We start from the raw sequence: 24809 nt of genomic DNA, 5'->3' as shown, positions 1-24809 counted from the left end.
TTGTTGTATATTTCTTTATTTTTTATAAGGTACAGTGAATTTTTTTTGTGACTGCTATCCTGGAAGATAAAGCACGGGAAAGACATGAGTGGCGGAATTTGACAGAGGCCTTTTGCGTCACGCGGCTCTGGAGGCGATGATAATGATAGTGATTGCTCTCCTATGCATTTTGTGACTACTTCCAATGCTTTTCTCTCCGACAATCTACATGATTTCCAAAGGATTGCTTATGATTCCCGGATCTTAATTTCAGTGATACGGAGTGGCCGTTTTAGTGATTCTTTAATATTTCTATAATTCCAAAGGAGTTTATTGATTTCAAGGTGATTCCGAATGAAATTTGAGTTATTTTTCAGGTGTCATTTGTCGAATCCTGGGCCTACCAAGTGGTTCAGGGGTTACCCAACATAAGATTATATTGTATGTTTTTTTGTTATGTGTTGTGTGGGCTTTTCGTCATTTGTCAGCGTACAATTCATAGTATGAATTTACGTAAAATTTCGTTTTGAATCCTGTGCATGTCAGTTATGTATTGATTCCATGTAAGTAGCAAGGGGACAGCATTTGATGATGTACTGTACTCCATATCCTCGATATATTGTTTATTGACGACCTCAAGTAGCGATATTGTCTGTATAGTCTGGCAAATCATATTGTGGATCTTCTTTATACTGGGTTTATTGAGAGTACAATTTTACATCCTGGACAGGTGGTGAAGCAACAAAGGTGGCAGGATGAATGCAAAAGATTGGGAGAAAACTTGGAATGTTTATGGAAGACAAGCTGAAATGTATGATGGGGTTATTGAACTAACTCGTCTCTCCAAGACGAGTGTGGATATTGAATAGAGTGAAAGAATGTGAAAGCTATAAATTAAATATACCTTAGTTTAACCAGACCACTGAGCTGATTAACAGCTCTCCTAGGACTGGCCCTAAGGATTAGATTTATTTTACGTGGCTAAGAACCAGTGGGTTACGGAGTAACGGGACCTACAGCTTATTGTGGAATCCGAACCACATTATAACGAGAAATGAATTTCTATCACCGGTCGGAGAATTGAACGCGGGACCAGTAAAACTAGCTGAGAACGATACCCGCCCGTCCAATGAGGAACTGTGAAAGCTATGGAAATTAATTGTTTGTGTATTACAAGAAGATTGGGTAAAAACTGTGGAGATGCGCAAAAGGAGGATCTCAAAAGGTTTAATGTAGGTGTTTTCAGAATGCGTCTTTTGAAGAAAGATAAGTTATTGAAAAGAGTAAATAATTCAGAAGTGTCGGGGAGAAGAAGGGGATGAAGCTCTAGAAAAGTAGTTTAGATAGAGTTTAAACAGGGGCCTCGACATCCAGGAAGCAAGAGGTGAATGGTACAGTGTTGGGGGGTTATGACATGTCACCAGCGAACTTTCAGCGAAGGTATATGAGACAACTAGTGGTATTGAAGTTTTCTGTGCTGGGGATCATCCATGATTCAGGAGCCGAAGTGTGAATGTGGCAGTGTTCATTGCCTTATCAGAGGAGCCACCCCCTGTTACGGGACCAGCTTAGTTTGTATATTGTTGGTGTGTATGTGTAGAATGGAAAAGAATAAGAGTGGAAAGGTGTTATTAGCAAAGGCGATCTTTGCTTGACAGTGTTTGGAGAAAATAAAATGGCGTATGTGCTTGGAGATGGTTTTGTTGATAGGTATGGAATTTATGGGATAAAAGAAAATGGAAGGGGTCTTGTGGAAATGCCTTTGGAAAATGTCTTGATAGTTAGAAAAATATGATTGCTAAAGAATATTCATAAGTGTACTGGGAAAGAGAGATAGTAAGATAAGGAATAGAGAATTTATAAGCTTCTTATAGTACACAGTGAATAGAAGAGCACGTTGATGGACGTGGTAAGAGGAGTGGGTGGATGTGTGTCTGCACGTATTTGTTCAAGTAAAAATGATTACAAGTTTAAACTTGAGAGAATGATGTGAAACAGTGGCTATAATTGTTATGAAGATGAACATGTTTGATGATAATGGAAGGAGAAGAGGATATATGGAGTAAATTAGATAGGGTAATCAAGAACTTTGGGGAGAATATAAAGTTAATAATTAGGGAAGTTAATGGAGAGAGAAAAATTGTTGTGCAGTATAGGTATAGGTATAAAGTTCTGGTATAAGAAAGTAATGTTTTATCTGTGGTGCATCACTATATTGTGATCGAAAATAATGAGTAAAAAGCCACAATAATGTAATTGATAAACTGTATTTTTCAAGATACAAAAAAATACAAAAAAGGATAAAAACAAGGGAGGTTTCGACCGTTTGCGCAACGGAAGAGGACCGTTGCGCAAACGGCCGAAAGCTCCCTTGTTTTATCCCTTTTTTTGTATCTTGAAAAATACAGTTTATCAGTTACATTATTGTGGCATTTTTACTCAATGTTTTATATTGACTATGGAATGGCTAATGTTTGCAGATGATGCAGTGCTGATTGGGGATAGTGAAGAGGAAAAAACAGAAATGAGTGATAGAGACTGAGGGCGTTTGCAAAAGGAAAAAGTTGACAGTAAACATGCATAAGAGCAAGAATGGCATACATGGGAAGCGTGAAGATAGAGCAGCGAATGTTTGGATGGTGAGCAAATGGAAGCAGTAGATTCTTATAAGTATTTGGGGGTAAAGATTTTGAATGGTTGTAAAATGAAAGAATAGGTTAAGGAATAAAAGCAGCGGGCTGTGTGCAAAAGATGTGGAAGAACTTGGATTGTCTATGGAAATCAAGGGTGGAATATGTAATGGGATTGTTGAGCTAACTCTCCATGGAATAAAAGTGTAGATGTTGAATGCGAATAAATGTAATAAGTGGAGGTTACTGAAATAAATTGTAGTTTTTGTAGCATATGTGGCATATGAAGGTATGGAGAGAAGAGAAAATGATAATTTGCTGAAAAGAGTGTATAATTCGGAAGGATTAGAGGAAAGGAAAAGAGGAAGACTTAGAAAGTGGTGGATAGATGGTGTGTAGATGTTTGGAATGACTTCCTGTTGAAGTTTTTTGCTCTTCATGTTCATCCCAGATTCAGTCGTTAGATTATCTTTGTGACGTAATCATTGTCTTGTTTCTGTCTGGTGTTTCCTATTGTTAGGGAAAACAGCTTAATGCTGAAAAAATATATAGACTCGTCCCGTGGGCAAGTAGTTAAAAGGTCCGCCTCGCTGTCAGATATTCCAAAATCGATCCCATGAATGGGGTAAGGAGTGATTTATTTCCGTTTTTCAAATATCCATGGTCTGTCTGTTGATATCAGCAGTGAATTATGAACTTTATAGGTAGTTGAGTGTGGCAGGTTACAGCAAGGGGTGACAAACTCATCCAAAGGACTTACTGAGAACCGGAAGGCGAAAGGTCGTATGTATATGTTGAGTGAAAAGATGAGATGTGGCTTTTGTTGCTATTACCAGGATTCGTATATACGAGATTTCAGGAAGTACTCCTTCTTATTTCATTTCCAAGCCCTTTGTTGGCCGAGTCGGTTGAGCTTTAGACCGTCATTCGATGGGCCGGAGTTCAATTCCGCCGCCGGCTGATGAAGAGAGGAATTTATTTCTGGTGATAGAAATTCATTTCTCGCTATAATTCCACAATAAGCTGTTCCCGTTGCTAGTAACCAATGGGTTCTTAGCCACGTAAAATAAGTCTAATCCTTCGGGCCAGCCCTGGAGAGCTGTTAATCAGCTTTCTGGTAAAACTAAGGTATATTTTAATTTCCACAGTTCCTTTAGATGGAACCACTTTTCTACATATTCTATTTCTAACTCATATAGGGCACATAATAACAAGCCATCGGGTATCTTTCATCGGTTTATAGCCTTGTTACACTAGTTTTACCTCTAAAAATAAATTCCGAATGGTAGGTACTAACTGACAAATAGTTCAAGAAGTTTAATTAAAAATTCATAGAAAAAGAATTCAGAAAAACAGTCGAAACATTCTACAATGCTCAAATATATTGCAGTTGTAAAGTAAAAGAAAAACGATTTGATATCACTGAAAAAGTACGCCTAAGCTGATGATGAAACCTACTAAATAACATTGCAAATGATGTGTACAACAAAAATATCTTGATGCGATAAAAGGGACTAGACAATGAAGTATGAGTGTAATCAAAGTGGGTGCAATTCCACGTAATCTTGCTTAAAATATACCACAAATACCATCGACGAAGCCTTATGCACGTTTTGTCCCTTCCATATTAAGAAACACCGAGAACGGTATGGAGTAAACAGGATATAAAAATGTAACATTTACAACAGTTGCCATGCTGAGAACTTGCGCCTCCTAGGCAAGATGATGAATGATAGAAACTTTTCCTAGAAATGAACTAAACCCCGAACTAATTATTCAAGATGAATAATGTGACAAACAGTTTTCAAACACTGGATATATTCACATGTACTTACTATCCCTAATTCTTTTTGTTATACCCTATAAGTTTTAATTGGTAAATATATTTGTCAGAGCATTTTGTACTGGTGAGAATTGTATTTTGATTTGATATTTTTAAATAAGGACTTGCTTTGCGATGTGCTGATAATGTTTGAAATCTAAGCACAATGTCTACTGACTTGAAAACAGTCAGTAGCCAGTTTCATTAGCATTATATCTCATGTTCGTTTAGTGTGTACGTGCCTTAGTTTTACGGTTCTTGATATGCAGTTTTTGTGTCAAGGAACATATACTGGCTCTGTTATGTGGCCAAGATAGTTACATATCCGTAGTCAATTTGCCTGAATTTTAATATTGTTATTCGTGTTAGTGCCGTATAATCTTTTAACTTGATTAAAAGCAAAGAAATAATAAAATCGTTAATATTGCTATGTACCAAGTGAAGTTCGTCTGAAATCTCGTTGTTGTTTACACGGCGGGATGGAAAATGATACATACAAGAAACATGCCTTAGGAACCCTATACACGAAAAGGAGAGCGCAGTATCTTAAGATATCTGGAAGGAATCCAGTTAAAACTAATCAACAAATGTTCTTATATGGCAGATATACGAAATAGGAAGGGACTATTACGTTAACTGTGTCGAAGTGAAACTAGAATCGGATGCGAGTTAGAAAAAGAAGTTGGAAACTAGTGGGGTGAATTGCTTGCGTTGCTTCTTGTGAGATATTTGTAAACAAGATAATCTGGCACAAAGGTTAGTACAGGTGAATAGATACAGCTGTATGTTTGTGGTGGTTTGGTTACATGGAGTGAATGGGGAACGATAGGTTGGGGGAAGGTGTGTATGGCATGACTGGGATTTTTAGGAGGAGAGGGAAACAGAATGAGCCAACTATACAAGGGTTTAGGAGGAGAGTCGGAAATTCGGAATACAAGGGAACATCTAGAGTGTATGAAGGATAAATTCTAGTGGCTTGTTGGGAAGTCGATGTAATGATTATGAGCATTTGTGTGATGATATGAAGCGGTAAATTTAGTAGACGTTTCCTGCAGGTAAGTTCATCCTTTATTCAGTATTTAGAGGATGAATATGACTGATGACTGTTTGTTATTCTCTGGTCCAATCCTTTTAAGGAGAAACGGCGTATTGGTGATTTCTCACACGTTCGATTCCCGGGGAGAAGGACTGGTGGATTGACGTGCTCCGTTAAGTTCGACTGTGCCTCTGTTGACCTAAGCAACGAATCAGACCAAGGACCAATGTGTATATATATATATATATATATATATATATATATATATATATATATATATATATATATATATATTTATATATATATATATATATATATATATATATATATATATATATATATATATATATATATATATATATATATATATAATATATATATATATATATATATATATATATATATATATATATATATATATATATATATATATATATATATATATATATATATATATATATATATATATATATATATATATAACGCCTAGTCATTCACCATACGCCGTTTTTCCCCGTAGTGGTATTGCTGCAAAAGGTGATCGACTTTAAGTTGTCAGAAAATCTTTTTGGAATGAGATTGCTAGGCCCATCCAGTTCTTCACTCTATTTGCGACCCTGCACAGTCTTCTAACCGATTAGGTAAACAGAGGCAAAACGATTTTAATGGATTGACCCGTAAATCCAGTATACCTTGGACGGGGATCGAATCTGGCTCTTCTCATTGCTACGTGGACACACACACACACATCGGAAAAACCTCTTTTATTTCATATAGAATTACACTATCTCCATTTTTTTGCTAATGAGAGAAATTAATTAGGAAAATGAAGATAAAGTGCAAAATTAGCCCTGGGTGACTTCTTAAGTCCGTAATTCTACTTGCAAAAGAGGGACTTTTCCGGTGGATACCCACTTATTTATGTTTTATATATATATATATATATATATATATATATATATATATATATATATATATATATATATATATATATATATATATATATATATATATATATATATATACATCATTACATGTATATATATATATATATATATATATATATATATATATATATATATATATATATATATATATATATATATATATATTCATACATAATACATACACATATATATGTGATGAAATAATGTATTTCATGCTCGTGATATCTCGTGCCGTTCTGTCTCCTTTTGTCCTAATTTTATGGGAATCAAGTCATACAACCCGTAATTTTTTTACCCAGCAGCATAAAATTGAGAAATAGCATTTGCATATCTTCATTGTCATTATGCAAGTCAAAAGAACGATGGATTAACAGATTGAGCACTACAGTAGTCATCCCAGCTTCCCACTCAGCAATTTTGTGGTTGCGTGAGTCTAAAGACCGTGGATTTGAGCGCATATTTATTAATGTAGCCAGCTGCCTTCCTAACAGTATTTTATTTCTATCTATTTTCCACTGAAAACATCTAGTTATTGAGGCTGAAAACTGACGGTTTGGTGATGTTTTTGTTTCATCAAATTCGCACAGGGAACATGCAACACTTCCTTAACACTTACGCGAAATAATGTATTATTACCATCTTGTGTAAAGTATTTAAACCCTTTTGAAAAGGAAAAGCCTGAAAGAATAATACACTAATCGGTGGGAAAAGATTATTTGATCATTAAGCAAGTGATAACGAATACCGGATAGAGACCTGGGGAAAATATAAACGTCATTAGATCATACAAATCTTTAGATCTTGGATCAGGACTTCGTTCCTAGACTGATATCTAATCCATGTTTCTGAATCACAGCTTATCCGCAGACTCCGTAGGAGACATAAATTAAAAGACTACTCTGCATCGTAATAATTTAACTTAAATACCTTAATAATTTTACTTAAATACAGGCGCAAGTGTTAGGTAGAGCGCTCAAGCGTTAGGTAGAGCGTGTCTTGCTGAAGGTCATTTTCTTTTTGAAGTTTTGTGAAATGCAGCCATTGTTTGGTTACAATTTTTTGCTCTTGTGGTGTAAGTAAAAAAAGTGGGAGAATCGAACGCGGAAAAATAAATGGCTTAAACGCTGCATTTCTGATAATGACTAGAATCTGGAAAATGTATAAAATCAGACATCAGGTAGTTACCACAGTGTTTTCATGAACAACATAAGAATGAATGGAATATGCATATAGAAAGTAAATGGAAGAGGACCGTGCGAGCACCGACGGGAAAAGATGTTAATAACTGGGATGAAAGGAAAATTTGAAAATGCTCTGCATCCCAGTTCTACTTTAGATCCCCTGGTCAGCCTGTGCAGAATGGTTTTACGACATAGTGAGCCAAATCGTCGTTTTCAGGCAGGAAACAGATGACGGGCGTCTATTTTCCACCAGAAAAGCGGCACCAGTGCTGGTGCGGGTTCGCCCCGTGAGTGTGTTCGTAGTCTGCTGGAGGGAGGCCGCGAGTGAGAGTGTTATGCTGTTGCCGCTGCTGCTATCACTGGGATCCCCGTCACCGTCGCCGCTCGAAGGTGAAAGCTCTTTCTTGGTCATGACATTGAACAAACTTGCACCGAAGTTTAGTAACTATCAGCGAACACCAGAGCAGCAACGGAGTGGTCACAGTCTCTCACTTTCCTCCCTGTGCCAGTGTTTAGAGGTTGAAACTTCATTCTAAGGTATTGAAGTGGTGCTGTTTCAATTCTAGTTGTATTTTGAGACTGAAACGCTTGAACACTTGTTCCAAAGACTCGCTCTAGTCTTGTAAAACCCATTGTGTGACGTAAGATTGTATCACATACTGAACGAACAGTTTGCAGAAACAGACTCGCTAACTGCATTACAGTGAAACGCTTGAAGCTGTTGTGTTTGATGTCAACTGTGTAAATAAACAGCATGCACGTATGAATGCATACTATATAATCGTGTCACCGTTTCAGACATCAAAAGGCAATTGTGTACATAGATCCCATCCCCAGTTGACACTTACAAACAAGTCGGGAGAGGTTTTCATTGACAGAATAACCGCCAAGGATAAATACGTCGTGCGTGAGCTGTCCATGAGCGTCTCCTGCCTCCTGATTGCGCCAGAAGGCGCTAACCAGATAACGTGTTTCCCATTTGCTTCCCGCGTCTTAAGGTTTCCGAGACTTTGACTGATTCATTGGACGGCTGTCACTTGCGCTGTTCGAGCTGATCAAAGTGTTGGACGATCTCTCCTCGAGAGAAAGGGCATTCGAGTGTTATCGCAGTTTGTGCAGACTCAGGATTATTTTGAAGTTTTATCTCAGAAATCGGTTATATTTGTAGAGGGAGAGATATATTAGTAGTTAACATGACATGGGAATATGTAACGAAAGCTGTCGCTAAATTTGAGATATAATCCGATGAAACTTGATAATCACTGGTTTTCAAAAAGATCTCAAAAGTTTTTAACAAACAAAACAGGACCAAACCTTGACCCACTTATTGATGACCCGCAAAGCGGAATAACCCATTAAGTGAAGAGATCATCTGCGCATCCTACTGTCATTTGTGTTTTTATTGTTGAGCCCTCTTCTCTTAGAGATAGAGAGAGCGAAAGAGGTGGTCAGTGTAGCGAGTGACACAGTGCCAGTGCCATCATGTCCCACCGGTATTCACCTGTTGCACAGGAAGACGACCCTTATCTTTACCACTTGAATAAAAAGGTAAGTCTTTTGGAAGCGTCGGTTTTGCTCTGCTATCGTTATTCACAGATTTGAAGAACTTCTGTTGTTTTCACGCCCTTAATAAAACTTCATTTTGTGTCCAGAGACTGCTGACTGCTGATATATATATATATATATATATATATATATATTATATATATATTTATATATGTATATATATTTATATACATTATATATATAATATATATATATATATATATATATATATATATATATATATTATATTATATATATATTATATATATATTTATATATTTATATACAACATATATAGTATAATACGTTAGCACTTACTCTTAGGTTAGCGGTTATGTGAAGCAATTCGGTGCTCTTTGTGGTATTTAATATTGTTTTTAATTTCGAATTCATCATGCATTTAACAACTTAGTATGCCTTTAAAGCAATGTACCATTGGAAAAATTAAAATCATGCCGTGTGTAAATTTCCCACGAATATTTTTCTCATAACATCGTTTCAGAGGGAGCGAAATTGAAGCGAAATTTAGATAAGTGTAAATGCCAGGACGATTTTCCTGTAAGGCAGTAGGTCAAACGTTTACGGACTGTCGTATGATGACAATTAAATAATAAGTACTTGTTTTCCAACAAAAGCTTTGGTGTCTGTTTTCGTCGCCGTCACTTTTTTTTTAAGTATCTTCATTTTAACATTTAGCTCTCTCTCTCTCTCTCTCTCTCTCTCTCTCTCTCTCTCTCTCTCTCTCTCTCTCTCTTCTGTGTGTGTGTGTGTGTGTGTGTGTGTGTGCGCGTGTGTGTTTTAACAAACGCTATTTTTACTTTAGGTGAAATACAACTAGCTTAGCTACTTTCGTAAAAATGGGTTGAAGGGAGTCAAAGCCATAAGGAGTATGTTATGGAAGCTTCCATTCTACCATAGGTGACTAAAGTTCACAGCTCTGAACCTGTAAATGTCAAAACTCTTAGATACTGTACATTGGAAATGGCGCTAAAGCCTCGTCCCTCTCCGGTCGGCTGATTTCTCATATCCCATGACGTGTTTTAGGAGTTGGCTTCATGCTGCACATCCGGGCACATAGTTGTGATGGAGATCCCGCCTTTGCTGTTGTCATTTTATATCTCCCTTTAGGTTACGCCGTCTGTAAGAGACTAAGGGAATATCCCAGATTAGAGCGGCCACGTGTCAGCGCTAATTTCGAAAGTGGCTTTGGGACAAAGTGGATGGATCCATGATGCCGTAAATCTGATGGAATAAATAACAGATGATCTGTGGTAGTATGAATTATTATTCAGATGGGCAAATATTTATGTGGAAGAATCGGAAACTGTTATCAGCCTGCTAAGCAAGTGTCTGCTGGTAAGGAAGCCCTTGTGTGAAAAAGTGACAGAGCCTTTTCGTTTTTGTAAGACTTGTTTTGGGCCATTTATTACCTTACGTAAATGTTTCCCAGACTTTATGTAATTTCACAAAAGCTTAAAGTTAAAAAATATCCAGTGTCACACTGTTTAGGTTGGCTAGGCAGTTCGGGAAAAATTAATTGTGCCTTTGATTGTATAATACTGTTTTTATTCTTATTTGGGACTGGAGGTTGGGTTATCAGTGTTTCCACAGCGCAGACTTATTTATTTCAAGCGTTACACCCATAGGGCACTCTCTCTCTCTCTCTCTCTCTCTCTCTCTCTCTCTCTCTCTCTCTCTCTCTCTCTCTCTCTCTCTCTAGTGTGTTTGTAAGGTAATTTTTTGCATTTTTTTTTTAGTTAACCCATTTCATTGACAGCGCAATTGATTATGAATGATGTGAACTATTTATTTTACGGAATTATGAAAAGGTTGTTGTTTAGACAGAAGTGATTAATAACACTTCATTAAGATTGCACCATCAGTGCCAGTGATAAGTTTTACATGTCTTCACTTACTAGCGGATTGCTTGTTTGGGAACGTTTTTCCCTTTTGACCTTGTGATATTTTATTTTTCCCAAACAAACAAACACACACTCATGCATATATATAAATGTATGTATGTATGTATATATATATCGATTTTATTGATTAATAGTTCATAGCTTAAAGCTATCATGTGTATTTTAAATAAATAAGAAATGCTATTATAAATAGTACAACGACAAGCGTGATATCAGAATACCTACGTGAGCATATCACATATTTCATAATCATAATTATAATGATAAAACTCTTTGCATGTGGAAAATATCGCACGATGTAAAGGTTGACATGTTGAGAGCAAATGAAATGATTGCGTTTGATGCGTAAAGGTATGTTTTGTGTAGAACGTGTTATGGCACTGTTGTCATTGAGAATATAATATAATAATTACATTAATTTTTGTTTATAAATACATTATCGTCGAAAGAACATTGATGCAATTCTTTTTGGTGCTTATCACTGAGATGCAGCTTCGCTTGACTGACAAAACAGGAGTACACGGAAACCAAAGAATCAAAATAAACAAGTTCACAAAAAGGATGACGACAAAAAGAGAAAAAATTCGTTGCCTGAATCAGGGTAATGCGATAAATGGTGGGTTCGTGTTCTCTCATTCACAAAGCCCTTCTCTGTGTTGCGGGCTTTGGACAGATGATCTGAAGCTTCATTGTTTACAGTAGACAATACCAATATGCAGTGGGACCCAAATACATTGTTCCTTGGGGTTTCCCCTTGCCAGATAAAAGGTAAAGATGAATTTCGTTCATCCCCTGCCTATCTGATTATGTCTTTATGTCAGATATCAGCAAGCATTGTACTGAGGAGAGATGTAAGCAATATAAATTACGATGGAAAAAGAATGAATAAATAAAAAGAAAATAGAAATAGAAAAACAGATGATTAAATATGGTTTGACATGGGAATGTCCAGAAACTGAAAATAAAAGATGGGCCAAGTACAGTGATTGAAGTAGCGCTTGACAGTGTCATACTCATGAACACATACAGAATTTGAATCAAAGTACATTTAAGAAACTAAAATTAATGGAGTGGAAAATTTAGGATTATTCTGAAACTCAGCGCTGACGATATTGTGAGGGAAAGAAACTATATATATATATATATATATATATATATATATATATATATATATATATATATATATATATATATATAGCCTATGTACACACACACATCAATATAACATCACTAGAGTGTTATCTCTCTCTCTCTCTCTCTCTCTCTCTCTCTCTCTCTCTCTCTCTCTCTCTCTCTCTCTCTATCTCTATATATATATATATATATATATATATATATATATATATATATATATATATATATATATATATGTGTGTGTGTGTGTGTGTGTGTGTGTGTGTGTGTGTGATGTCTATATTTTTAGTTTCAGAATGATTTGCCCCTCTTGACACAAGGCCCTCCGTGGTACTATTATGGAATCATCGTCGGATTGTACTGTATATCATAAAATTTAAGTAGTACCATGCGTGCATGGCCCCAAAACCTCATTTGAGGAGTGAAAGATCATGAATATTAATCGTTTAATCCAGAAGAAACACGCCAAAAGAATCGAATTATAATTATAATTTTGCAACCAAATAGGTTACTTTACACAAGCGACAAGATTACGGTGGACAGAGACCTAGGCACTAGAAATTGGATGAATTTCTTACAAAATGGGAGGAGCTAGGTAAAAACACTAACAAGAAAAAAATAGCACACATGGCAATAAGATCAAAGCTCAAAGCATTTTTCTCTTATTTTAAGCCGATGAAGTTGATGTGTAAGAATAACTACATTTTCAAGGTTATATTGCATTGAAATGCTTCTATTTACAGAAGCACTCCCCTGTAACGTTCACAGGGGTGTTTTAAAGGTGACGTTTTTGAGGAAGAAGCAAATTACCTGTGATTACACGGTAAAGGCCATTTCGTTTTGTTTCGTTTGCCTCTGATACTTAACGGGATAACGGCTAAATGGCTGGAGGGATTTTTATTTTAACCTGAATGTGTACTTTAAAGTAACATTGGTATTAATTTTACGGCATAACGTATGCGAATTTTGTAATAAAAAACTTTCACGTGTTAGAAATAATCTGGATGGTCTTCTCGTAATTTATCTGTAGGTATATTATTTATTTACAATTCAGTTAATTCATCATAAATTACAAGGACACTTATTATTTTTAATTTGCTGCGTTTTAAAGATTGTCGTAGGGGTAATCTCTCTAGCTTAACGCTTGTATTTTACTGAAGCTATAAGAGATGAATATCCTATGGCGCCCTGTACCAGTTTTTCAGACCAAACATTCATAAATCAAATCGACCACAGGTTTATTAGAAATTGTACACGCTAGTTCAACATCTGTTGACTTCGACGCTCATACGCACTAGTACCTTTTAGGAAAACCAACCTCTTGTCTGATGGTTTAGCTTAAGAACATAAAAAGCCACAAAATTGTTAGAAATTACAAACAAAGGCCCATGCAACATTTATTACGCAATTCAACATTAGAAATCTCAAGTTAAATCCCGCACTAATTTTGTGTTACAGTCTTATCAGGCATTACGAACAAATACATTATTTGTTACTATAGACGTCTGTATTAGAAATTACAAACTTGCTCAGGCTCACGTCATTTCTTATTATAAACGGCAATACAAGAAGGAACTTCGGGAAAGGCCCACACTCACAAAGAAGATACCTGCCGCGGGTTAGGTACTGGAAACAGGAAAGTTCTTTTTTGTTTAGCTCCTGGGAATTTTACTGTACGTCCCGCCTTACTGGCAAGTCTCCGTTTTCCTACTCTCACCTTTTGGCTGGTACAGTTACCTTGAACGAGGGCTACGGTGTGGTTACTTCATGCTCGGCGCTTGGATGAACTGAGCTGGCAATTTATTTTTCTTGAAGGGGAGTTGGGGCTGGGAGGCCATTTTGGTTTTTCGGATTCGAATGATACAGAATATGATGTTTTTTATATTAATTGTCTCTTGATTGGAAAAATTGTTTGTATACCGGTACATTATGGTATTTTTAGCATTCCTGCTCATTCTCAGTGAAATACGTATGCACTCTTGTGTTAGTGTTATATTCACCTAATACATTGGTGTTTATATGCCTTGATATGCACATTATTTATGTATATGTGCGCGTATACATGTCACCTACATGCACACACCCAAACACACACACACACACACACACACACACACACACATATATATATATATATATATATATATATATATATATATATATATATATATATATATATATATATATAGATATGTGTGTGTATGTGTATACTACCATGCATTTGCAAGAACTGAAAATGTGTTTTCATAATTAAATTTTGTATAGGAATAAAAGACATTGAAATATAAATTCCCACTCATTAGCACAGGAATATCATATAGATAATAATTAATTTACGACTACCTCTTGGTTAATTATAGGTGAAATTATAAATATTTTTAGTCTTCATTCATGAGGTTTCGTAAATATAGATGTGGTAAGAAAATGGTTCCTCGCGTGTCTGTTTTCGTATTTTAAGGAAGTGGCATTGCATCAACTTCGACCTTTTACAGAAGTGTCATCAGAAAGTCTTCGAAATTTTGTATAGTTTGTTTTCTCTTCTATTTGTTTTAGTTCTTATTTTTTTCTTCATTGAAGACATAATTTTTTTGGTATAGGAGTTTTTCGTTTTGCATTTTGTATAGCTGTCTTATCTTGTATATTAATTGTTTATCTTTTAAAGTTTGTGGACTGATAAAGAATATGGCTAGCCAACAAGGAAATCACTTCTCTTTATCTCTGTAGCTATTTAAAAGTTTTATTTTGTTATTGTTCTCTCTCTCTCTCTCTCTCTCTCTCTCTCTCTCTCTCTCTCTCTCTCTCTCTCTCTCTCTCTCTCTCTCTCTTGCGTGAAATTAGGAGAGAAACCAAGACCTTCAGAACTGCAGAAAGCTTTTTTGGCCATAACTAATGCACATCTCTCACAGCCTTCTGGGTTTTACGTGATGTTCAGAGTAACTTATTTTTTGCCAATGCCATCCGTATGACCATGGACGAAAGTTAGCCACAACCTACATGACTGAGGTTTTGGGAATTTGTAATTTAACCTAAATGTTTCTATAATAACCTCGATGATATGGTATACCTTAAGCAGTTCCTGATGTCGGTATTCATATATCTGCAATGTTACCGTTCGGCCTTCGGTTCTCAACTTCCTCTTCTCAAGTGTAATTAACTTTCCCTATCTTGTTTATTTCCTCTCCGCAAAGTGAGAAGTCTTTTGGAACCATTGTCATTTTTTTTATTTGCATTTCTGTATGCTGGTGTTGGATCAGTCGAGATTTGTACGAAATCGTACTGGGGTCTTGCTCTGAGAGCAGCCCGTTTAATAATTTATGTTGAAAACTCCACAGCGACGCAAGTTATGTTTTATTACTTTGATGAAATCCTTAGATTGCTTTATTAGATAGTCAGTCATATTTAATTGAAATATGATTGTTCTTAGTAATTATAATTCACAAAAATGAGGACGTTGCTGTTTTTTTAAGTGGAATAGACTCTTTGGTATTTTGTTGTCTGACAAATGCATATAGCAGAATTCTTGTAGGCCGCTTATTTTGAATCACATTGTTCATATTCCACGAAAATCATGTGGTTATTTGGCTAATTTTCTAGTATCCGGAGTGCTTAAAGTCAAAGATTACCACACAAATAACGGCAAAAATAATTCTCTGGTCTGTTCTCGTTTTAGCCTCCTTTGATCCCCAATGGGAAAGGATTCAGCGGATCATTACTCCTTCCAGTTTTCATTTGATATTTAATTCATTTCCAATTTGGATTGCTATTGGATGCGTAGGATCATGAATTTTAATTGCTTTAATTTGTACTCTGAGAGTCGCTGCGTATCATTATAGGATTGGCAGAATTGGAGGTACCCTGTTTATATCCATCGTAATTTTCCATTAACCGGAGATTAAATATATACAGTATACAGTGGGGATGGGTTGCGTTTGTGGAAGTTTTTTGAATTCATGTGTATCACTGACATAAACTGATGGATACTTATTCAAATACTACATTATGGATAAATGTAATATGCCTGGTCGTGTTCTTGCAGATGAAAGACTACTTTTAAAATCTCTAGTGAATTCGGTGATTTATTATTTCAATTATGTCAGTTGTGTAATATAAAATATAGTGTAAATAAAACACACATACATATATATATATATATATATATATATATATATATATATATATATATATATATATATATATATATATATATATATATATATATATATATATATATATATATATATATAGCCTATATATATATATATAGCCTATATATATATGTACATATATAGTGTATTTTACATCATTAAGGAGCTTCTATTAACAAGTGTGCCTCAAGCTAAGGACAAGACAGTGGTCACTACCACACATACCTTAACTGCAGAATTGTAGATAAACCTCATGTGCAAAACAACATTATGTACAGTGCGTCATTCGCATCTATCTTGTATGCACTCTCGTTCCTCCAGGGTATTAAGGTTCGTCCATTTGAGTACATCTTTTGTTTTCATCTCTCCTGTTCTTTCTATGCCATCCTTTTCTCCTGCCTCCCAGCACTTCCAAATCGTACACTTTTCACCAATCAATCATCCTCCATTCTTTATACATTTCAGAACCGTCTGTTATAATCTGGGAAGTGGCTCGGATATATTCATTTCCCTTTACCTACCATGCAGTTTTTCAAATTGATTAAGTCTTCAGGAAGCTAGAAGTTTTCGATTATTAGTGTCTTAATTTACCGTGGGATCAAATTTGGAAAAAATACCTGTGCACATACTTTGTCAGGATTCGTTTATGATCATGCTGAAGTGAGGCATATTCTAATCAAATCTGGCGTAACCCAACAAAAATGAGATCGTGTCTCCCGAGCGAATTCAAACAGTATGCCACGAAAGCAAAAAAGAATATGAAAAAAATAACATAGGACGCATGGTGTTGTGACATAAGAATGTTTTTATTGTTTTTTCTTTAAATCGCATATAGCTGTTAACAGATTGCCGGTTGCAAGCAATATTGTGTCATCAATCATCATTAGAATATATGCTCATAGTATCATCCATCTGTTTTTAGTTCAGGTAATGTGCAGATTTGGTAGGAGATATTTTTGTATATGAGACTGAAAGAAATTTTAATATGTTAAAATGGAGCATAATGGGTAAATTATGATAAATATCGGATAGTTGAAAAAGGTTTGGATGACTAACGAGAGCTGCTCATTATACAACATTTCATGCAGGTGTGTAACACCGTCCCGTTCACCTGCCACATAAATTTGTGTCGATAAACAATTTTCGTTGACCTTTTCGTCCTTATACCTTTTACTCCACAGCTTGTTTTCTGTGCCAGAGTTTTTCGTTGTTTTCTCTCCTTTTCTTCTAACTATGATGGTATTCTTTCTTTATTATCACTCGGGGTGTATTCTAAGATAACGCATACTGTTGTTAATTTTCACTACCAGTTTTTGGGAAATGCTACAGTCAAAATAATGTCGTGTCGTTTTTTTAGTTTGCTCACGTCACTGCCAACCAGTGAAGAACTTTGTTTCAGATATTACTTTGTAGCGACTTTAAAGTGTGACTTGTCGAGGAAGGATATCCTGAATTTTAATTTGTAATCTCTCCTCGTAGTTGGTTCACGAGAGGTTGACAGATGTACGTGAGTGGTAGGTTTTAAATACTGGTAAATAATATAAGATTTCTTTTATCCATTCATTTTCATTTGGTCAGGTACGCAGGTCGAGGTTAGAAAGACCTGGAGAGACTGGTTTATTAGTATCGCGAGTGGTTGGTATTAGACGTCTTCAAAATTTTTTCTTTTGTGCTGCATTGCCGTTTTTCTTTTCCAAATGGCTCATCGTATTGTTCAAGGTGCCTCTCCTCTCTCTCTCTCTCTCTCTCTCTCTCTCTCTCTCTCTCTCTCTTTAAAAAAGGAGGAGAGCAACACTCACTAGAGGTTTCCAGTGAGTGGGCGAGATCTTTTGATGACAGATGCGCAGTCCCCAAAAGTTAAACTTTCTGTGAAGGTGTTAAGACTTACGTTTGAGACAGTATCAAGGCAAATTAAATTTTACTAGTCATCTTAGAAAAGCTACACCATTCTACCAAGCCCACTGCAGCAAATTATAATTTTTCTAAGGTTTGGCCCTTTGTATAATTTCGTCTTAGAAATTATTTTATCCTGAAAAATGCTCTTCATAATTCGATAGCGCAGTCTTATGAAAAGTACCGTATAATTTATGTTATAAGGGTTGGGTATGCACTGTTAATATTTCGAGTAATGCGTTGTGCATTTTTGTAAGAAGAGAAGTTTCAAGTTATTTCGAATGAGTTCGGTCAGTATTCATATTGTCATAATTTTGAGCTCTTTTAAGTTAAAAGAAAAATCCTTCACCCAGCTGTCATTCGCTGAATATACGTGCTCAGATGACAGGTGAACATAAATCCTCATTTTATTCAATTGGCACTGATTTTGCGGCCGTAACTTCATTGAACGCAGGAGGAACGTTCGGGAGGGGAGAGACCAGGGCACTTCACGGCACTCCATTGGGGTTAGGCATGGGGTATGTGACCTTAAAATTACGGAGGGGTGAATAAGAACAGTTCGCACCTTTGCTTGTTTCAATAGCTTATTTTGATTTCATTCCAGCTCTTGGTTGCTTTTGTCTTATTAAACTTTGTGTCTCCAGACCTTAATACGTAGCTCCTGACGCCTAAATTGGTAATTTTCTATGTTCTTTCTAAAAGATACCTTAGAAATTCCATGTTATTAAACTTCGCAGGCCTGCCTCCAGAATCCCAGATGGAATCATTCTCGAATACGTAGCACACTTTTGTGAAGAGATCAAATTTAATTTGGGTTACATAAATTAAGATGAGATCGATGATAAATTGTTATTCTTTCGTTGCGTAATGAAGAGTGTCCCAAGGCTAACAGTCTGTTCAAATGGATAGAGACGGATTAGAGTTGCCATAAACCACTGAGGTGAACGTATGCATGAACTGCTCTCGATATTTTGTTTGTCCGGCGAGGTGAGGGTTGTTAGATTTAGTAAACTTTGTAGTGTTGGGAATGTGCGAAAATAAAGTGATCTTGTGGTTATTATTGCACCAACAATCATCAGCCCCAGGTAAAAAAAATCCAGGTGCTTTTTGTATGGTAAGCATGCTCACGTGTAAATACAATTCTTATTCTTCACATAATTATGTAGTTTATATTTAATGTATTTTGAATACATACCACTGCGCAAGTTTTTATTACAGCTTGCTCAAGTTGTACATTTTAATTTATAAACTGGTTAGGTAGGTACTTAGTCCCATAACTCGATTTAACCTTCATTCATTCATTTCAGAAAGTAAATGGATCTGCATTTAGAAAAACTTTGTCCTTTCCCCTCTTTAAACACATTTCCAACCCGTAGTCTTTTCTATATTTCAGACGTTCAATCCTTCCACAAGTTCTCATATTTTGGTTTCTAACCGTTGTAGTGTCTTCGTTGTAGTTTTTATTTTAAATATATCTGCTATAAATATTAGGTAATGCTTTTTTTAGGCTAAGCCGGTCTTCTGCTTACTTTGTAGAAGTCGTATAAACTGAAAGGAACCTTGTATTGGTTGCACCCAATAAAGCAATGTCCTTCACCATGAAATTCGCTTTTACTTATAATTGGAACATGCCTGGTCTTTTCAAACCATAACATTGAAATCAGGATCACGACCAAAATCAAGCGCATTACTCATCAGCATCTGGCCAACCGTATCGTAAGATATTGGGAAAATCCTGGTGTAAGTTTTAAATTAAACATATCTCACAATAGGCAATTACCTGAACTTGCTTCATACCAGACCCAGAGCCTGTTTCTGACCCAACGTCTTATATACTGATTCTTTGATCACGAGCGCCCTTCTCACATTGTTACTTAAAAATCAATATCGGGAATTTGACGGGATTACCAAGCAGTCCTTTCGTAAGATACTTCGTCCAGATCATCAGCAAAGTCTTATGTTGGACTGTCCCCAGTGGAGGTCGTTTAAAAATAAAATGAAAAAGTAAAATAAGAAAAATAACTAATTAAATACTCCGTGAATCTAGACATAGTTACCGTTTCTTAGTTACCATTTAAAGAAAGCAGTGCTTTATGGCACGTGACACATTGCCTTGATAAGTTATTGGTTATTCAACCTTGAGTTTTTAAACATATTTATCGTCAGACTGACTGACCAGGAGGTAAATTAATCTTCCAGGTATCGACAATGAAAAATCGTTAACATATTGTTTTTATAATGCCAGTTGAATTATTTTACTGTTTATCTGCAACCCCTGTCATTCCCACTATGTTGTTTTTGGAGGTTTTAGGAGATTACGTTGTGGAAAAAACGAAATATAATTTTCGTCACATTTTCTTTTAGGTTATTTGGATGTCCACTTAATGGATTTTACTTAGAATCCAGTGGATTTGTAATCAGAACTTTATCCCCTCTCGAATAGACAGACAAGGGAATCCTAGTAAGCAGGACACCATAATGACGCTTATGCCGGTTATCATGACCGAAGGCATTTCACGTCTGCTAACCTGTTGTATTTGTTGGGATTATCACCTCTGTGAATTCAAAGGTGACACCGTGATCACACTCTCTGTCTGCCGTTTGTAACCATTAATATAATTACCAATACTATTTCCCGGAGAATCGTTTAATGAATAAAAATTTCTCAAGTCACTCGCAGTGTTGTGATCGACGCGATTTTAATAGCAGACTCGTTGAAAAGAGATAACTTTCCTGTATGGAACCTTGAGGGTTGGGACTGCGTGTACAATGTGATTTAAGTACAAAATTACTTGGCATTCAGCTGTTAGTGAAAATTTCATCTTCGAAGAGGTTGCAAGTTTGAATAACAATTATTGTGGACAGAATTCACCTAAAAACACTCAGTGCAATTCCCTCCAGTAAAGTGACTTTTCACGTACATTAAGTGAATACAGAATATTTAGTATAAAGGAACATTTAAGGAGAGAAAGTAAGGAATCAGATTGAGAAATAGATGCTCTCTCTGCTTTTTCTTTAACATAAAAAAAATTATATATACTTCAGTACTTTGACGTTATCCATTTTATCAGGACTATTATATAAAATTTCGAGTAGTTTTCTCGCGTTTGTTTGAGGAACATGTTATCAAGGCTGGAACTCGCAAGTCGCTGCAGTGATTAATGAGGAACAGAACAACAACATACTTGATGTTGAAATAAAAATTGACTGAGTTTTTCTTCTTTGAGCTTTCCATGCGGGAAGGATGTAGCAGTTATAGTTAGCGATACTCTATTGATTTTTTTTTTTTTTTTGCCAGAAATTATAATTGGCTTCGTTTCGAGTAGGGGATCATTGTAAAGGATTTTGAAAACTTCCACATAGGGCGATGGATCCCATGGAAGGAGAGAGAGAGAGAGTGAGTGTTAGTTTTTAATTTTAACCTTACAGAGCAATTTGCGAACTAAAAGGAATAAATGATGGTCATATCAAACGACCCTGAGTTCCATGAAACTATCAGTTATTTCTGTGCGTCCCTGATGAAAAACCGTTAGTGTCTTGACATGACATTATGATAACAATTTCTCTGGTAAAGTATTTCCCTCGTGAAATTTGTCATTGGGGTGCACATATGTTACTGTTGACTGGTTCAAAATTCGGTTTTACACAATGACACCTTGTAGCAGGCAGGTGCTCACAAAATCATAATGTGTCGATCGTAGAGAAAAGGAGCAATTTCTCACTCCTTGCGAGACGCGATCAATCTGATGTATGATTTTGTAACAACTCGATTGTAAAATTCTCATGTAATTTTATATTTTTCCGAATTTTTTTTACACCTTCGATGTTAGGTAGCCCCATTTCCATTTGTGGAAAGTATAATTGTTAAAGGATATCTTAATTTTGTTTAATGCTTAATATGCCATTTTGACAATGACTTTTATGATGGTATAAATCTGGTGGACGAACATAGCGTGTAGCAGCATCACTAATATGGCTATAAAATATAAGACATGAGAATATGACTATTGAAAAGTTGCTTGCTCACTACCACCACCGCCGTTATTATTATTATTATTATTATTATTGGTTTCACTTTCCGTGCTTTAGCTATGTCACCAAATGATTTAAGCTTTCATGAATATGTGTCGTATAATGAGATATGATTTCAGTATATTTAATAAAGAGTTTAGTCATATTTATTCTTCTACTAAGTATATATTTTGAATATAAAGGTTTAATATATACTTATTTATTGTTGGTTCTATCTAATACCATTCTTCATTTTTTACGTTCATACTTCAACACTGAATTTTACTAGTATATCATCATTCATCTATTCATTATCAATCATATCATTAATTTATATATTTCGCCTTCATTACGGCGCTGAGTAATCCTGATGGGTTCCGGCGTTTGGTCTTGAAGACCTAAATTTCATAATCAATCAATAGCATCGTAAGCAGAGATCCTTTTTTGTAAGCATTTCATTGCTTACCCTACTGAATGGTTGAACTTCTCTACGTATGAACATTATGCTTCTCCCGATCTCTTCACTTTTCGTCAGTTCAGTGCTCAAGAGACAAAATTCAGCAAGGCTGCGATCTTCCTTCGTTAAATATAGAAGTTTTCCGCAGCAGTGCTCAAGGGTTTCGGCATTATGATTTTCCTCTTCAGTGCGGGCGCGGAAGTATATCATTCCTCATGTCGGAAACATACCTGGATGGGCATGCTTTAAGGAACAGGGTCCACATTCACACAGCTGCTGTGTTCCTGGTTTCCTGATATGTATCCTAATCAAAAGACAGGTGTTTTATAACACAAAGGAAGAAATTTATTTTTAATTTCTTGTTTTTTTCGTGGTAAATAGGTATTTTCGCTTATCTCGGGCATCTGGTAAATTCAGGGTCCTGGGTAAATAAAAGAATCTGGAATCTAAACCATCCCGTCTTGGTGAAGCTTGACACTAGTAGTATACACACGCCTTGACTGATGCTTATATTATGGCCATAACTTTCTTTTATAAAACTAGATTGAATGATATTCCTTTTCCGTGCGTTATTACCGTAGAATACACTTATCTTTTTTTGTCCCTTCCCAGTTTATAACAAGATAGCGTATACTAATAATGCACTGGAAAGGAATATTATTGAAGGCAGTGGAGATGTATGGGAAAAGTAAGCTCTCCTACATGTTAAATAGGAATAACTTTCAGTGACTGTGGCATTACATGAATGAAGGACAAGGTTTGGTTGGTGTTCTTTAGAACCACATCGAGTTCGTCCTACTGATGACTGTAAAGCTTGCCGTATTTCCTATAGACTGTAAAGCTTGCCGTATTTCCTATATGCCTTGAATTCATTGACAATTTGTTTTTTAGTTTTTTGTAAAAGAAAACTATTGAGATGGCTATTTGTCTGTCTGTTCGCACTTTTTCTTTCCGCCCTCAGATCTTAAAAACTACTGAGGCTAGAGGGCTGCAAATTGGTATGTTGATCATCCACCCGCCAGTCATCAAACATACCAAATTGCAGCCCTCTAGCCTCAGTAGTTTTTATTTTATTTTAAGGTTAAAGTTATCCATAATCGTGCGTCTGGCACCGCTATAGGTTCCAATAACACAGGCCACCACCAGGCCGTGGCTGAAAGTTTCATAGGCCGCGGCTGAGAGTTTCACATAGCATTATACGTTGTACATAAAACTCGATTGCGCCGAAGAAACTTTGGCGCATTGTTTGCTTGGTTTATGTTGGTTCGGCAGTAGCAATATTCCCTGTAAAGTGAGTAGCCTATGTGCGTTATTAAATTTTTGATATTTTATCGACTTCAGTAAGCCTCTAGTTTCCTACCTAAAAAGTTGTTTAAATGTTCCTATTTATCTTGAGGCAGAACTTTCCTCGCTCTTCAGGTGTACATTCTGGAAGGGGGAGGAAACTCTCTCTGATGGCTAAGTGTCGGCCGTACATTACCTTGAATGTCTTTCTGTATTGCACATAGGCTACACCAGTACAGTAATAGGGTTGGATGTTGAAGACTGGTTAACCATAGATTCTTTAGAGCTATTCTCTGAGTAATACAATTTATTTTTGTGGTGATTTCAAATTATTTTTGTGGTGATTTCAAATGATTTTTGTGGTGATTTCAAATGATTTTTGTGGTGATTTCAAATTATTTTTGTGGTGATATCAAATTATTTTTTGGTGATTTTAAATTATTTTGTGGTGATTTCAAATTATTTTTGTGATTGTATTGTTGTGTTCGTCTGTTTACCTCCTAAATTTTGGGACGCGGTGCCAATGTTCAGTGGCAAAGTGAGAAATTCATGTGCGTTCACGTACTTAACTTACTACCGTTCTCGTATCTTGATCAGATACTCCGCATTTTATGCAGCCCAGAATATGGACGCGGATGCTAAATCGCATCTGCTTGAAACTTAATGACTCATTTTCAAGTGGAGTGATGCTAAAGTTGCCAATGTTATACACATGCAGATTGAGAAGCCTCGAGTTATAGTGGATTTCAGTGAAAGGAAAAGAAACGCTTGAGTACTGTAGTTGCTCGTAATGGTTAAATTATCATACATCAGCTGCTATCTG

At 35.9% G+C, this 24809-nt stretch overlaps 1 protein-coding gene across 2 annotated transcripts in view; it reads left to right on the top strand.

The window, feature by feature from the left end:
* LOC136842554 (dipeptidyl peptidase 4-like) overlaps positions 1 to 24809 on the top strand; it is a 278639-nt gene that overhangs the window by 17663 nt on the left and 236167 nt on the right. Inside the window, exon 1 of one of the 2 annotated variants that reach the window (XM_067110000.1) lies at positions 7861 to 9143. The exons of the other annotated variant lie outside the window; for it this stretch is intronic. Coding sequence (XP_066966101.1) covers positions 9078 to 9143 — 66 coding nt within the window. The 5' untranslated portion in view covers positions 7861 to 9077. Of the gene's footprint in view, positions 1 to 7860; positions 9144 to 24809 lie in introns of those variants that run through there. 2 annotated transcript variants of the gene reach the window in all.

The sequence above is a fragment of the Macrobrachium rosenbergii genome, chromosome 10 (genome assembly GCF_040412425.1).
Source record: "Macrobrachium rosenbergii isolate ZJJX-2024 chromosome 10, ASM4041242v1, whole genome shotgun sequence".
Taxonomy (NCBI): Eukaryota; Metazoa; Arthropoda; class Malacostraca; order Decapoda; family Palaemonidae; genus Macrobrachium; species Macrobrachium rosenbergii.
The sequence above is the reverse complement of the archived record's forward strand: the minus strand, read 5'-3'. Positions and strand labels throughout refer to the sequence as shown.